General features: G+C 37.7%; 2 protein-coding genes across 2 annotated transcripts; one reads left to right on the top strand and one right to left on the bottom strand.

Annotated features, from left to right (window-relative positions):
* Positions 1-1468: 1468 nt before the first annotated feature.
* On the bottom strand, positions 1469-4342 carry trappc6bl (trafficking protein particle complex subunit 6B, like). Its single transcript, XM_010782582.1, has 7 exons — positions 4155-4342; positions 3753-3850; positions 3480-3547; positions 3257-3374; positions 2908-2991; positions 2687-2780; positions 1469-2486 (listed from the first exon to the last, which is right to left on the bottom strand). Exons 2-7 carry the CDS (start codon positions 3846-3848, stop codon positions 2455-2457), a joined length of 492 nt encoding a protein of 163 aa, XP_010780884.1. The 5' UTR covers positions 3849-3850; positions 4155-4342; the 3' UTR covers positions 1469-2454.
* Positions 4343-4497: 155 nt separating this feature from the next.
* bloc1s3 (biogenesis of lysosomal organelles complex-1, subunit 3) lies at positions 4498-6883 on the top strand. The gene is made up of 5 exons (XM_010782581.1): positions 4498-4647; positions 4869-4981; positions 5113-5299; positions 6003-6103; positions 6296-6883. The coding sequence occupies exons 2-5, from the start codon at positions 4871-4873 to the stop codon at positions 6479-6481; spliced, it is 585 nt and encodes a 194-aa protein (XP_010780883.1). The 5' UTR covers positions 4498-4647; positions 4869-4870; the 3' UTR covers positions 6482-6883.
* Positions 6884-17091: the final 10208 nt, after the last annotated feature.

Below are 17091 nucleotides of genomic sequence, written 5' to 3'. Positions count from 1 at the left end.
GATGTCTCTATTTAGTGCAACATTGACTTTACTAAATTGTCAGCATACTGTATGAGCATGATATGTTTTCCAGTGAGCATATTCCCTACTGAATGCTCTGTTACCTACAAACACTACTCTAATGTTGATAATATTTATTAACTAAAAAACTCAATGGAACACTGACGCTGGAGTTTCTCCTTGTATATCGAAATGCAACGTTGATCTTGTGTCTCATGTAGACAGTAATGACTGCAGTTTTTCAGAGCCGAGCCTGAGCGAGAGGCATTATTGGAAGCTCATTAAATGGATACAATGTAAACCTTTGTTGTGTAAAAACTATTACAACTCTGGGAACAACATCAGGGATATGTTTTAGAGCAGAGACATAAATAAAGAGTTAGCATCATAATCCATCGACTAGATTAAAGTCAGTCCATCAATCAGAGTCAAAATGTAGGTATAATTCAAACCCAGTGGGTTAATACCCAAAGTGTAAAATATTTTGAATCAACCTGATGATGGATGTGGCAATACCTTTGAAAACTTAGGCACAACCACTGACTTAAAAACTCAAATAGACCTCGAGTTTCTTGAAAACTAAGTACAGTTAAGCTGCAGGGACTAAACTTTATAGAGAATATATCAGAACTGCAGTACATTCACATACAGTAGAACCTCTTAATACAAAGCTCATGATATGGATCAGCAACATGAAAGCAATATGGACAGAGTGGAACTACTGTATTAGTGCGCACAGTGAAATGTGTTGTTATGCAGAGGAGTAATAAAAAGAGCAAAGGTAAAGCATCCGTTTACATAAGATATCTTAATAGCCCTCTTAACTGTGTTTGTTGCTATTTACAGTGCTATGGAAAGTTAGAAGTCCTAAATTCAAGGCCAATTGTGTTTCAGGTACATGTTTTAATAGATTGTTTGCATAAAAATAGTAGTTAATAGTATTTAATAATTATAGAATATGCAAAGGATAAGTACGCATCTTGCATTGCATTATTTGAATAATAATAAAAAAGGAATTGCTTTGATTGTGATAAACTAATTTGAATAACTAAAGAGATGTTTTTGTTGTTTTGTTTTGTAGAGCAAAGTTACAACTGCTTGTTCTTTTTTCTCCCAGACAATAAAAGTTCATCAGAAAGATTACTACAGAATAGAGAGAAAAGAAAACAAGACACTGAGCAGAACCATGATGGTAAAGCAACACACGAAACAACGACAGCTTCATGAGACCCTCTAGTGGGAGGCAACAGCATCTACAAGAGGTTCATTTCATTACTTTCTTTTCTTTTTCAACAGATGGTGGTTTTGGGTTGTTCTTGTTCGTGCCAGAAATGATATATAAATAATCATTCAAACAAACAGAACAATCCCATACTTATGGAATGTAAGTTTTTAAGCTCTGTAGGGATTTATATTAGTAGACATACGATAAAAAGTGTCAATAAGAAATATAACCCAGAAATCCATGCACAATTATGTCAAGCCATAAAACACCATTTAATCACATTTGCAGCAAGGCAAATCTCATTACTATGTACTACACAAATTCATCTGTACAGAAGGACAACACATTTACATTTTGGTACAAGAAATAATAGTTTGTAAACTCCAAAATATAATATCACTACAAAGAAAGAGACTGTTGCTGAGAAACCGATATCACATCCAGTAAATCAACGTAATTCGAAAAAAGTTAAATTTCTGCAGCAATGGCTAATTCTAGACTTGCATTTTGCCTTTAAATGAACTGAAATTTAAAAAAAACAAAAGCATTCATGAATGACCCAGCCCCGAAAGGCAGTCTGCTACAAGGCAGAGCACAGCACCAGGAACTAGTTACAGATAATGTGCATTCAATTATGAATTTGATGTGAGCTGCTATCATTTTCAAAAAGCTACTTTTTCGATGGATGGTCAAATAGATGGTAGTTGTTCTATCTTAAAAAAACAACACATTTTCAATGATGCCTTTTATTTGTTTGTATGTCCTCTCAAATTGAGCTCTCAAAATTGTAACAAATTACAAAGAATATTAAATGACCTATTCATTCACTATACATTCACATTATTGCATTAACACCAGTGACTGTAGATACTTTATTAAAAAGCTCTGCCAGGTCAGGTAGGGCCAGGTTCCAATTATTTGTGAAAACTACATTTGAGAACAAAATACATTATTTCAGTTAACCATACTCAAATAATAAAAACTCACAAGAAATAAAACAAATTGTGTACTGTGTCAGAGTATGACAAGGGAAGGTAAGCCCTGAATCCTTTATGCCTTTTCATCGGCACCTTGTTTTTTAGCGGAACCTGCCTAGTCCTCTTTGACTAAGTTGTGGGAATCAGGGTGATGTTTGATTCCATCTGTGGTTGGACAGGAACTACTCTTACGGATTAACTGAAGCCTTCAGGGCCCTGTTTATCTGCTCCAGGGTAGTACAGAGGATCAGGTCACAACTTCTGGACCACCACTTGGAACTTACCTGGAAAGAAAGAAATGTCAGAGGGATGAACCATTTGAAGGATCTTAAGAAAGTAAGTGTATTTTATTTAAGCGAAGCTGATGAATCTCAACAACATGTTCTGACCTGACCGGCCAAAAACTGTTCTTACAACTTGCATGAGTAACATATTTGGCTAGGATTGTTATAGAGGCATGAATTGGTGTTTGGAAAGTACTTACAAGATGGCATAACAGAGACCTCGGCTGTCACCACGCTGTCCATACCAAGGTTAGAAAGAGCTCCTCTCACCACACCACAGGAAAAAGCGAGGTACTGAAAGAAAACACAACAAATATAAATTAGCACTATTTATCAATGAACTCTTATTTTGTATGTAGTATGCAATACTAACAGACAGACAGACAGACAGACAGACAGACAGACAGACAGACAGACTAACCTTAGGAGCCTGATCCAGGTACTGTTTTCCACTTGAGAGCTGAGTTAGAAAAGAGAACTTGTTGTCCTGCAGGACATAGGTACCCTGTGGCAGAAAACAAGCATGTGTATAGTAACAACCATACTAGAAACCAATATCATGTTTGAATCAACACTTTGTTTCTTAAATTACCAGCAAGATGTCTTTAATTGCAGATGAAGATCTGACAAAACGATCTGATCGTAGTACATTTTGTATTGAAGATGATGGTATTCTAGCTCTTCTTTTAAATAATTAGGTATGGTATGTATCACAAATCAGGTCCCAGTTTCCTGTATACAATAAAGACTGTTGTTAACTTTTATTTTACCTGATGGTTTGTTCTGAGGTTGTCAACCTGCCTCCTGAACACCTTCGTCCAGAAGTCTTTACAGACAAACTTCATTACATCCAACTCATCCTTGAAGCTGGGAGAGTCCCTGGTCAACCTACACAGAGCAAACATCAACACAGGCATGTTATGTAGGTATGGATTCATGCACCACAGCATTTAGTGTTTGGCATACAGAATATGCATTTATATGCTTAGCTACCTCTCAATGATTCCTTGTCCCACCCTGAAGCCCATGCTTTCAAGGACAGAAACACAGACAGCTCTATCCTAAAGGAAAGGAAATGCAATCTATTTATTTGCACAGTACACATAGGTATAGGGTTTGCTAGTATCTACAATGCACTTATTCACTAGCATATAAAAAAATAGAAAGTGTGTAGCAAGGTTTATACAGAAAATAATGCATATCCATACTAAGGTTATCCCTTATATTAAGTCTCAGTTGATTGTTTGACGCCTTTACTGAACACACCTTGTTATCCATCTCCCCTTTACTGGATTGCTGCTCCGTGTACATATGTGAGACGATCTCCATATGGAGAAAGTCAAACAAACACTCGTCTGCCATTCCTGCCAAAAACAAAAATCAAACCATAAAGCCCAATATAACACATAAGCGAAACAGTTTCAGGTAACCTAGTTAGCTGTGCCTCAAAAGACAAAATCAACAGTAAGGGGACATTGAAAACCCTTAAAGACATTAGCGTTAGCTTGATCGATAGCGCCAGAGAGATGGCTCGTGTTTTTTGCAGGCAACATTGTCCAAACCTGGTTTTGGCTGTATTAGTATATAAGGATAAAACTGTGGATTTGTATATAACATGTGTTGCAGTTACAATACATTAAACAGAGTAAAACATTACATGTTCTGTACCTGTCAATTGAGTGTAGGCTACACGAAGTAAACATAAACTTGTTTCCTGGGTTGCACTCGATATTCTATTCAGGGTACCCCTCTGGACCAGGAAGGCGGAGTTAGCGTGAATTTAACACTGCAGTTAAGTTGAAAAGCACCTGGTGGCAACGCCTTACATGCTGTTACAACAATCACACATCCAGTTACATAATACTTTGCTTTTATGTGGGGAACACTAAACGTAGAGCGTGTTTGAGAATTACGTGAAATTATCGGCATACGCCAGTTCAATGACAAACGGACCCATGATTAGATGAGCTCTCGGTATGAGACGTCAGATATCACATGACATCCAAGCTCAGATCGGATTGGGTCTTGGAAAACGAGCCATTTCCTTATTGCTCATGTGATTTGTGTTTATGATATTACAGAGAAGGTTTGACAATTTGTTGATTATTGGACCTTATACTTTAACATTAGCTTTTAGCGAACATTGTTCTAAAGATTCTAGGTAAGTGCATTTGTAACGATCAAAGGGAGGCTGATATGTCTGGATCTACATGACCTAATCTTGACTCAATGTTATCGTTATGATTATTATCAATACAATGTTTAGCTACAATGACAATATACTTTGTGTATCAACTATTTTTTAATTGTAGCTAACCTGGTTTGATTTTGTGTGTGTGTGTGTGTGTGTGTGTGTGTGTGTGTGTGTGTGTGTGTGTACAGTCATGTCCAGCAGTTACCAGATAGTGGTACAGGGCGAGGCCTCTGAGACAGACTCTGATGATGAAGTGTACATCACCTCCATGACTCCCCAAACTGCCACCGTGGGAGCCAAGGTTGTCTGCATGCTGTCTTTGTTTGAGTGGGATAGAGAGATGAAAGCGTGTCAACAATCATCAACCAATACCTCCACACCATCTGATATAAAACAACTATCTGCTATCTGTGATATTCTGAATGCTGTCAGGTTCCTGGGGAGGCTTCTGAAACAGACAGTGAGGATGAGGAGGAGCAGCCGGGCAGAGCCTACTCTCTGAGCCAGGAGAGCGCTCAGATTCTCAGGAGAGACCTTCCTCCTCTTATCGTAGTGAGAGACCATCCTGATATCCAGTCCATAGTGGAAGACAGGCCCAGTCCCACACACAGGCCACAAGGTGAGGAATACTATAAAGAAATGGTAAATGAATGGTTATACTTAGGGTAATACATATGTTATGATAATATATAACCTGCAGAGTTTGCTTAACTCAGAGGTCCATTTACCTGCTTCTCATGATGCTTCATGAGTGAGTTAATAATCTGGCTGCATAAATGCATTCATGTATGAATAAAACAGATGCATTTCGTCAGGTTGAGAGTGGGTTTAGAGTATCTTGTTACAAACGTCACAAATGAGCCTCTAGGTGAACTGAAATCATCATCTTAAAATAAAGCAAGTAATCAAAAGTCAAAATGTTGATTCTGACAATACTTTTTTCCCCAAAGAGGTGAAATTTGATTTTATAATAGTTGCTCCATTTTGGATTAATATTACATAAAAATATTCATAAAAACATAGAAAAGTTGAAGTTAAAATATACACATTTTACTACAATATAAAACAAATACAAATATAAATAAATATGTATATTACAATATGCATATGGTTGTGTATAATTATTAATAACCATTAATGCTGAAAAACAATTATGTTGGAAATGTGCATTATATTAAAGTAATAATGCCGAAAGTAGTTTTATTATTTAATTGTATTTAAAAGTAACTGCAGTTCCATGGATGGCTTCAACCAAATGGATAAGTGAACAATGAAAAGGAGGTTTGGTTCTCAGTTTTTTCAGTATGTATTTATTTTTCCAGGCGACACCCTTTTACAACAGAAGCTGCAGGAGTCTAACAGCCGGCTGTATTCTGATGTGGGACAGACACTAAGGCATGTTTATGGCAGTGCCAGTAGAGAGGTTTGTGTTTTTCTCAGCACACTTATTATCAGATATATTAATTTGGAATACAAAGGTCTTACAAATTGCCTTTGTAACACATAATTACAATATAAGCGTTTGCAATATCCTATTGTAAGTGTCCTGTAACAGTTTATTGTCGATGGTTGTAATGCCTTCATTCAATTTTTTTCCTGACTGTTTTTGTTGAAGGTCCAAAGTGCAACATCTCAGCTGAATACTTCGCAGGGCGCCATCATCAATGCCTCCCACAGCATCAGATTAATCCTGGATGACCTAAAGGCTGTGTCCGAGAAGATTGACATCATTACCAGCTGTCAAATACTGCCAGATATTCACATCAACAATAACATCAATAATACTACTTCTGTACCTTAAAGAAACAAATCAAAATATATATTTAAAATATTAATGTCATAATGGATATATTTGTATTGAAAAGCAGAGAGTAGGTTTCAATCTAGAAAAAAAAAGCTTGCTTTACAGTGTTTACAGATAATACATAGGCATGTAAATAACCGTGTCTATTGAACAGCTGCTCACTTTCCTGATCTGTCTTTCTGTATTGAGCTCTTGGAACATTTTTGTAAAGATATGACGTTCTGTAGTTCTGTTTCCTTGATCTATTTTACAATATTTATTTAACACAACATTGTACTCTGATTTTCACAAGACAAATCTTTTTTCATTCTTTGCTGTCTTCTAATCCTCAATGCTTCGTGGTTTTGAATAACAAAGTGGTGGTGATTAAAAACAATTCAGATTTGTTTCCACTTGAAATGTGTTGGTTATTAATATACAGTTCTCACAAACAAAGCATAACAAGTAATTGGCAAATACATGCAGTTATTGCATACATATTACAGGAAGAGTAACATCTGTGTCATGCTCAATGTGTTTTAAAGGTCCCCTATTATACTGTTTTTTATCAATATATTATAGGTCTCAGATATATACAAAACACGTCTCTGAAGTGTTCGTTATGACATCATAAAGTGGCCAGAATCTGATCAGCTCATTTTCAGACAGGTTTTTATATAAATGGATCAGGACAAAAAGTGAGCGAATGTTTTTTCCTGAAACTTTCAGAATATCTTTACACAGAGGGGACACATGTTTATGAAGAAAAGACATGAAAAAGTTGATTTTGCATAATAGGTCCACTTTAACTTATATCCACTGTACATAATGTGTTCCCAGTGTTGGTATAACAACTGCTACCTTATGGAAAAGGACTTTAGCTTTGAGATAACCTCAGTTAAAGACTAACAATAGGACAAATACTACTGTGCCTGTCACTTCAAAGCACTCTGTAATTTCCTTCTGATTGTCCATCCATACATCCATCTCTAAGGTGCTGTCCCATTTCAACATTAGTCCAACAAACAGTAAACAGTTTAACCATGAATCCATCAAGTGTGTGTGGCCTGTCAGACGGGTGTGTAGATATAAACCAACACTACTAGCAGCAGGTTGAGAACTGAGCCCACAATACCCGTGAGGCCAAGCATGTGTTCTGGATCCACCTTCCATCTGTCTAAATTAGGAAGCATGGTCACAGGCTGGGCCCCCTGAAAGAGAGGAGAGAGCTGTGTAGTGTGGGATTATCATTCACTCTTAGTGTCTGAACATGTTGCCGCCACCAGATGGCAGCAGCGATACATAAATTACACCACTCACAAAAAACAACACAAAACTGTTGTGTTCTCGGGAGTGACAGTGTAACATTATCAGCATCAAAATGTAATTCATCAGTTAAAGGTATCACTGTGCAAAATGGCCCAATTCGGAATACTGTATATTACTGGATTACAGAAATTGATGCATTCACGTGTACATACCATTTTGTTGCTGTACTCGTAAAAAAGGATAAATGATTTGTTAATTGTGTTCAATACAACATATGAATCTCCAATTTAATTACAAATATCTCAAATTGTACTTGTGTTTGAAGAAATGCTCAAAATTACTTTCCACCACTGGTCTGGAGTAAAATTAAGTAATGTTATATTTAATTTTTTAACTTTTTCTGTGTCAGGTGATATAATGTTGGCTCTTAGCTTCCTCTGTGTGTGTGTGTGTGTGTGTGTGTGTGTGTGTGTGTGTGTGTGTGTGTGTGTGTGTGTGTGTGTGTGTGTGTGTGTGTGTGTGTGTGTGTGTGTGTGTGTGTGTGTGTAACCCTTAGTCTAGGTGTCCTGACTCCAGGGGTTCCAGGATTAAACTAAAACACAGCATTTAAAAAAATTATCCTGAATGGAAAAAACCCATTAGATCCAAATGACGATGATGACGATGTCATCTTATCCTTTCTATCAATGCTAAACAAATGCTTGAATAAAGAAAAGTTGCACAACATATTATGTTGCTCTCTCTCCTTACAGAAAAACAACAGTGCTTTTGAATTGCCAATGGCTATTGATTGAGAATATATGTGAATGTATAAATATTGATGACGTTTTAATGCAAAGTTGTCATCTAATTGATTTTATTTGTGTAAAGCCAAATATTAAATCAATGTCCTCTTTGTTTATAAGCAATTACATATTTATAAGTGTTAATGCATGTAGGATTGAATCTCATTCACCATTCAATATTTAGATATTGTGTCAATCGTGACAAGGACATTAATGCTTTGTGTCCGATATTTATCATTTAGTAAACCCAACCGACAACAATTATTTGACTTACCATTACCTATTTCCTGATTCTCGTGTCCTTCATAAGGTTAGCAATACAATTTGAGTAAATGCTGGCTAACCACGCTGGTTTCCTGATATCTCCAAGTGGGAATGTGTTTTAGTTTAAAAGTGAAATGTAAATAATCTAAATATTTTTCCGGACACACTATCGCTTATGCATTAAATGGAGAGCTAGGTACTTCTTAAGGAGGTTGGAAACAATAAACATGAGCAGAAAACTATGTGACTCACTGGGTATTTTCCTTCAAGGCTGGATGAACTTCTAAGTGACTTGTTACACTCAACAGGCAAGTAGGACATTATATTACTGTTTACATAAAACATCTTTCCTTGTTCGTCTGTCAGTGGCTAGAGGCTTAGAGCTAAGGATGGGGTTCATGCTTGAGCTGGCAAAACTAACTAAAGACTGAAATAGAAACATGGAAAACAATGGACCGGGCGCTGAGGAGACATCATAAATGTTTGCGGTACAGAGAGTGCAAAGGGTAAGGGAGAACAGAAAGAAAGGAAAGTCACACTTGTATGAGTCTTTTATAAAATCATTCATGTTTGTGTGTCTATGTGCACACAGAGGACAGCCATCCACATTAGCCAGGTCAGTGGCTGTCCTATGGGTTGCCTGAGGACACACTGTTTATTTGGTTGACTGAGCATGGCTGCACACAACAGCAGCACAGATCTACTAAAGCAGCCATACTACTTTAAAAGACTTCTGCTCTTTGGGTGATGACCATGTTTTCATACTGATACAAATTAGTATGCCTCTCACCGACAAGCCGGAAGAATAAACAAGAGGAAAAACCCTCAGAGGAGCTAAAGGGAACCAAGCACTAAGCGCTAAAGTGGAATCTGGGTGAAAAATAAGTAAGAAACTTCATAAGAAAACATTTTTGAGGGGTTAGGATGCTCAGCTTGATTGTCTTGTCAAGTGAAATAACGTTCTTTCAGGCTCCCAGATATAAATTAAGGCAGGAGTCATCAGGGCAGAAAGATACAATCCCCAGTGAAACAAGTATGGCGATGGAAACTGGAGGCATGATTTAAAGCACACACAGTTTCAACACATTGCATATAATCCATCAGAACTATGTAAGTGTGGTTAATAATGTGCATTTAGTGGTCTTATATCCACCAATGGACACAAAATAAGACTCATATCTGATATTTTCACTTATTTTGACCAGGCAAGGTGATTTTACAATTCACAACAAGAGATGGTTCAGATGTGTTTTCGTATCCGATTTTGGATTGTAATCCAGTTCTCAGGAACATATCCCTTGGTGGTCAGAATTACAAAAGACTACAACTTATTATCAAATCAAAAAAGGTTGCTATAGTGGAAGAGATCATAATACCAACAGTAACAGTGTTGGCATAAACTTATTTTCAAAGTATGAAGATTTTGCCATTTAAATTAAAGAAAGGCCAAACTCTTTGAAAGTGTTTTTCTTTGTTTTATTGGCATTACTATAACTGTACATTATAAATATATTTATTTACAAGCACATCACATGAAAGTACACCAGATCTCAAAGCATTTGTTCAAAAGTAACTCTTAGTGTTTATATCAAACTGTATATTTTACAGCTTCTTTAGAATTTCTTTTATACAATTCTATGGGACGCAGTTTAATAAAATAACTTTACCCCTTACTCATAGGAGAAAAATGTATCTTTGGCAAACTCACATTGGGTATCTCCAACGGGGCAGTAACAATTCAGCCTTCCCATGCAAATTTCCCATTTACCCCAGGGACTTCTCTTTTGTCAAAATCTGAGATAACAATATTTTTCAGCTTTGTTGCTCTGAAATAACATTAAAATATCTTAGGGATGCTCTTGTCCACATTATCTTGCCTTGAAATGTGACCTTAGGCTAAAATCAAGTCATGCATCATGAAAAAACAGAAAAATCCATCGCCTTGGCTGAACATAACACATTTGCCGGCCGGCTCAGAATCTGAAATGTAACATATTACCCAGACTCCAGGATGAGCGTTTGCATGTCTTTGAACATTTCTTCCTTGTTTTCAGTGTTTTGTGTTAACAACCGCACCTCGGGGCTGGTTAGGATTCACAGGTGTACTTTGATGCAGCTGTTTTCCTCTGGCATTACAGACTATTTCCATAACATAATGCATATGCACATGTTAGCCTTGTAAACAGAATTTTCTAGCATCAAATTAATCAATGTAAAGTGTTTTTGTTTTGATGCATGAAAAATACATTCTGTTAGAGAAAAAGTGTGTGTGTGTGTGTGTGTGTGTGTGTGTGTGTGTGTGTGTGTGTGTGTGTGTGTGTGTGTGTGTGTGTGTGTGTAGTGTGTGTGCTTTGAGGAAGTGGATAAAGGTCTATTAGGAGAGCAGATGGCAGGACACGTCCTCTAGGCTCTCTCCTCTCATGGAATTGGTAGTGAGTCTGTCATCTTTAGACAGTTTTTTACTAAAACACTTTAAAGCATACAGTTCACACACAAACATATGTACTGTAGCCATGCAGTTTGATCACCATATCACCAAAAGCTACTGCAAATGTAATTAGATAATGAATAATACAAAAGGCTCAATATATGACATAACTCTAGGTTGTATAAGAAAGGTTCGGTCCGCCTCACAGTTTTCAAAATACATTTTAATAGGCCTGTTTCGGCATGAATATTGACAAGTAAAAAATATGTATTATTAGAACAAAAATAATTGTCATTTATTTGTTTTAGTCAAAATGTTTTAGTAACAGTTTCATCCCTGGCCTTTGAAAACACTGTTTGTAAAATTGCTACCATTTTGACAGGAAAGACATATAAACCAAGAGTTGTTCTTATTTGTGTCTTCAAACTGATTTATAAAGCAGGGGTGGATGACTTATTCATTTTAAATAAATCTTTCATCTTTAAAAAGAGACAAATAGTAGAAGCTGGTATCTTAAAACCTTTGCCAGTGTCTAAGACCCCATTTACACGCAAACGCAAACGCATACGAAACGCAAACGAACCGAATACGATATCAAAAAAGTATTCCGTTCACACGAGACCGCTCGAAAGCGCTGGAGACGCTGTAGTACATATGCCGGGCCTGTAAGTAGCGCTGTACTTCCGCCACAAAATACACCAAAAGCAGCGAAGAAGACCCCCGAGCATGGTTGCCATGGTTGCCCTTCTGTTTATGCCCTGCGGTGGATTTAGCAACATGTAGTTCATGTAGTTCTCCATGTCCACTGCTGATGGTTGTGGTAGAGGAGCTGTAGATTTTGCAGATCTGTAACATCTGTAGCATGGTCAGTAGCACTAGCAGTAGCTACTGACAGTAGCTACTGACCATGCTACAGCAGTGAACAGCAGAGGTGTGGAGAGGCGGGGCTATGGATTCATCGTTATCAGGAAATTATCGCATAGGGCGTACACACATGAACCATTTGCCCCCCCAGAGCGTTCCGTTTGCAGATCTATCCACCTTGGGACTTGTTATCGTTTGCGGGGTCCGTTTCCGCGTTTCCGTTATGGCCTCATGTGAACGAACGGGCTATACGAAAGAGAAAAGTAGCAGATACAACCGTTTGCGTTCTCGTGTAAACAGCACCTAAGTGATCCTGAGTTAAACAGCGTTAAAAACAGTGTCAATTTATTTATTTGCCAACATCAAGTGACCCTTTAGAACCAAAAATATCTCTAGTGCTTTGAAGGTATTTCAAAGTCTATTAAAATGTGTTTCTGCACAGCTCTGGGTCGACTGTCACAATCTGACAGCAGATGTCTGGCAAACCAAAATTGGCTTACACAGCGTTGGTGCACTCTTACAGTAGATTAACTCAACAAACTCTGCCCTGCAGTCATTAGATGTGACAGGAGGTAAGTGTGCAAGTCACATCTCAGTGTGCTGACGGTCCAATCTCCTGATTTGTGCTAAAAGATGGTGCAAAATTAATGAAGGAAGAGACATGCAACTAGCAAGTGTACGTGTTTCTGGGGGGCTTGTCTTTCTAGCTTTGTGAGGACCAGTTTAAGCTTTAGGTATCAAGAGTGATAATTTTTTTTGGCATAATTTTGCTGGTTCTCATAAGACTTTATTTAGGGGTTTAACAAAAACAATGGTTCACACAATCTGGGTTTAATTTTTGTTGTTCAACTAATCTAAAGTGCTACGATCTCGGACAAATAGCCCACAGATTTGAAATGTTTTTGCCAGATCAAAAAGGAGTAAAGCCGTAATGTTGCTAATAATCTCTCATTGCAAAGGAAAATCTTAAATGTGCATTACTACAGAAAATATGGTAGGTCAAAGTTGAACCAGGAAGTTGTTCATTGTCCAAAGAGACACTTGGGTCATTTTGACTTCAAGACTTGTTGGACTAACATTGTGTAATTTGCTGCGTTGGAAATATTTTCTCCCACATTCCAGCAATTACTTTGGTGAGTACAATTGATGAGGAAATTACAACCTAAAGGTTTCCTTGGAGAATTCCTGAATAAGGTCAATGTTTTGGGAACACAGTTTTGGGATTAATCATTTTGTGTAAGGATTAAATTAAAAGGACAATGCAAAATGTCAATAAGGGTCCTCAAGTAAAAAAGTACACATATACTGTTTTGATTCCCTTTTTTAAACTCATAAACCAACTAAAAGATACTTCGTAAAATATTTGTTTTTCTTCAGGTTAACTGTGTTCAGTTGTTCATTCAGCACTCTGTAGACTAGACCATGGAAATATACTGATCTGTACAATTCTACACTTGTAAAAATACACTGTAGCAACCAGAATCATATATTTTGATTTTAGTGAATGGTACTTTTAGAATGTCTGCTAACCTGTCAAAACTAATTATCCATAATAAACTGATGCCATTACTAAGAGCATACATACACTTTGTAAGAAGTAATATTATATGCAATGAATAGATCAATCTCAGTACGTATTTTCTCAAAAGCAAGCATGCAAAATTGTTAAGTGAGGAGTTGCTGGTTCATTTTGAGGTCCTGCTTGTTATGTCTTCATCCTGTGACTGATGGTGTATGAAAAGAAGTCTGTGCATGTGTATATATCAATTATATAAAGTTTTTTGCAATGGGAAACGACTGAAGAGATTTATTTGGGTCCTCTCACTATTATGTCTTCTCTGGCGTGAGTTTGTTGGTGGAGAAGAGAATGACGAAGATGAAGTGTAGATTTAGGCCGGTCCTCTCTTTTTGCGTGTCAGCTGCATTGAGGTTTGCTCCTCCATTAGACGCACAGTGCTTAGACCTAAACTCATATCCATAGTGACATGCAGCTCTAGGGGAAATACTATAACCCAATCCCAAAGAGTTTGTTGTGCATTTATGAGTTTCAACACAGATGGTAAGGACTTGCGCAGAGGCTTTATCTCTTCTTTTTCCAAACAATCCACACCGGCTCAATCTGATTTGTTTGTGGCCGTATTCCTTTGTGTTACACCGCAACATATCGCTGTCCTGATTTGTGCGAAATGTTCTTAGTTTCACATTCTGCCTTCTCCACTGCTGCTCCGTGCAGGCTTTACGGATCCAATCACAGTAACATGACACCAGAAAAGAGGGATCTTTGATGGTGTGATGAGACTCTTCACAGATTGAATCATTAACACCACCCAGTTCCATGTCTCTGCTTTTTTTTTATAACATCAATAAGCCTGTAGAATAAACAGAATAACTTTAAGAAATGGCAGTCATTTATCAGGTGTTTTGGTCAAATCCTGATAGAGGTATACATTTTAAAGAAATACAAGCGAAAGTTAACAACTCATCATGCACACATGAGAACGATCACAATATAGAAAAACACCAACTGTAGGATACACATTTAAAAAAAGGTAAATCATTCATGTGTATTTCTATTATATATGTTCTCACAAAGTACTACAAATGTTAACCGCAGTGTGCTTAGGTACAATATATACAGATGTGGTTGAACAGTGTACTCTAAGGTACTGGTGCTGTTAGGTGTGGCAAGATGATCTCATAACTGAATATGTGTTTAGGAATATATTTTAAGTGGAGGTGTATAAGTAGACAAAGAGGAGGAGCACGAGGTTGAGTACGATGCCGATGACACCCAGCACAGCCAGGAACCTCTCCTCTGGGGTGGTCAGGTGAGGACACATCAGGTCCATGTAAAACTTTTACAGTCACTACTAAGTACAGAAAATAGTATTTTATTAATGTGTGCGAGTGATTATCTGTATTGTTGTATAAAGGTTCTATTCAAGTATATTTAAGGGTTCTCACAAGTATATTGGCTTCAATTCCTCCGTTAATAGTTTACTTGGCAGTTTTGTTCGCTTTTAACCAGGTTTATATTGTATTATCTCCCTAACCACTCAATTTGTCAACTCAAATGTGCATTGTTTGTCAAACATTTTAGATATATTTAACTGGCAGTGATACAATCCTAAATGTCAGAGTAGCTTGATTATCAAAAGACACACTTTAACATGTTAAGTCACAAAACAGAAGATATTTGGACAGAACACAGTCAAATATGATCACCATCAGACCGAAGACAGTTTGATCCAGTTATATAAATACAGATACATGTGACGATAAGCAGAATGGACACCAGTCATATACATTTGGGTAATTGGCCTGAAAAAATTGGAAATGCAGTTCAAGAATCGAAGCTGTGTGAGTGAGCATATAACTCCACCTGCAGCTACTGCTCTGTGATTGGCAGCAGGCTTAAGCCAACAAAGCAGAGCTGTCTGAAGAGATAAGCAGTGATGCAGGTCTAGATAAATATGGCTTCTATCCAGCTTAACACACTGACAATGATCCTCACATCGTACTGCTCACTCTGAATAATCAAACCCTCTTTAGTATATAAATAAAGAGGAGGACGGCAGGAAAGAGAAGAGTGAGGGACAGGCCCAACAGCTCTCGTTGAAGTTCTTGTAGAAAAGCTTAGGTGACAGTGGTGTAAATGTAGACAAAAATGACCACTAAAAGGTTGAGGATGGTCCCTATGATGCCCAGCATGGCTAAAATTCTCTCCTCGCGGTCGTTCTGGGGGTCTTCCTCTCTAGCGTGAGTGCTGCAGACGTAGCGGCTCCCGGGGACCATGGTTACCATCAAAGAACCCCACCCCCACAGGGCGTGACGCCTGGATTTGGAGACAGACAAAGTTGACATTAAACAGAGGAGAAAGTCTGGTAAAAAAGATATGCAGAAGAGAATGAAACATGTTCAGTGTTTATGAGTAGCTGAAAAACGATCCCTCTCTTTCCCAAACACTTGCACACAAACATCTTTTTAGTTCCAAAGATTTCCCTGCATTCATCTGAGCATCTGAGTCTGTGAATAATTAAATTAAATGTTCATTGTGTTTTCTGATCACTTCTTTAACCATTGACCAAATTACAACTCCAACTGGTCCAAGACAAAACCCATGTGACAACATCCTGGAGTATCTTTTAACTGTACCTTTTTCAATAGATAAATACTCTTCAATCACTATTGATGATGTAAATGTCCTACCAGTCTTTAGTCTCCACTTTCTCTCTACATACTTAACCTTCCTCTGTTAGTGGTGATGCGTGATCAGTGCTGTCTGTTAAAAATGAATGAAGTTTGAAGCTGATTGGTGTATTATGTGCTCTGTGACAGTTTGGGAACGAACAGAGATAGCGAGGTTAGGATGAGGACTCTGAACGTGTGTGTATTTATATCTCTTTTTGTGCTAAAATAAGAACATCTCCTGGTCTTTCCATCGGATGTGAGATTTCCACTACACTGAACTCTTCACATTTAGGTCCACTAGTCAGTTACCTTGGCTAATTTTGTCAAGTGCATCGTCTGTTTCTTAATCTGCTTGTGCCAGGCTACAGTCAACCTATCAGTGCAAAAGTTGTATGAAACAGACACATACAAACACAAAACCATATGTCTATCAACAGTAATGTGAAGCGGCATCTTTGTGAAGTGACGAGCCATAGTTAGCTGGAACGGCCGGCCGCTGTGTGGATTTGGAAGCATCCATTTCAATTTCACCTAATGTCTGCTTTACAGTATTGTCCACTTGTTGTTCTACAGTTTTTTATTGGGCGTGGTGCACTGGCTCTCGGTAAAATAGGCGTTTAAAAAAAACATAAGAAAAAAACATTAGACCTTATAAAAACCCTTTTAAAAGCATTATAAAAGCTCTATGAGGAGAAGACCGTTTTAAAAGAGTGGTTAAAAAGTGCAGGACGGGGCTGAACCACGGAAAGGCAGCAGAGTATGTTAAAAAGCAGATCTCCCCAATCCAGGGTCTCTCTCGGTGTGTGTGTGTGTGTGTGTGTGTGTGT

Source organism: Notothenia coriiceps, unplaced genomic scaffold (genome assembly GCF_000735185.1).
Source record: "Notothenia coriiceps isolate Sejong01 unplaced genomic scaffold, NC01 NC01_scaffold00024667, whole genome shotgun sequence".
Lineage (NCBI taxonomy): Eukaryota > Metazoa > Chordata > Actinopteri > Perciformes > Nototheniidae > Notothenia > Notothenia coriiceps.
Note: the sequence above shows the minus strand (reverse complement) of the source record. Positions and strands in the feature narration are given on the sequence as shown.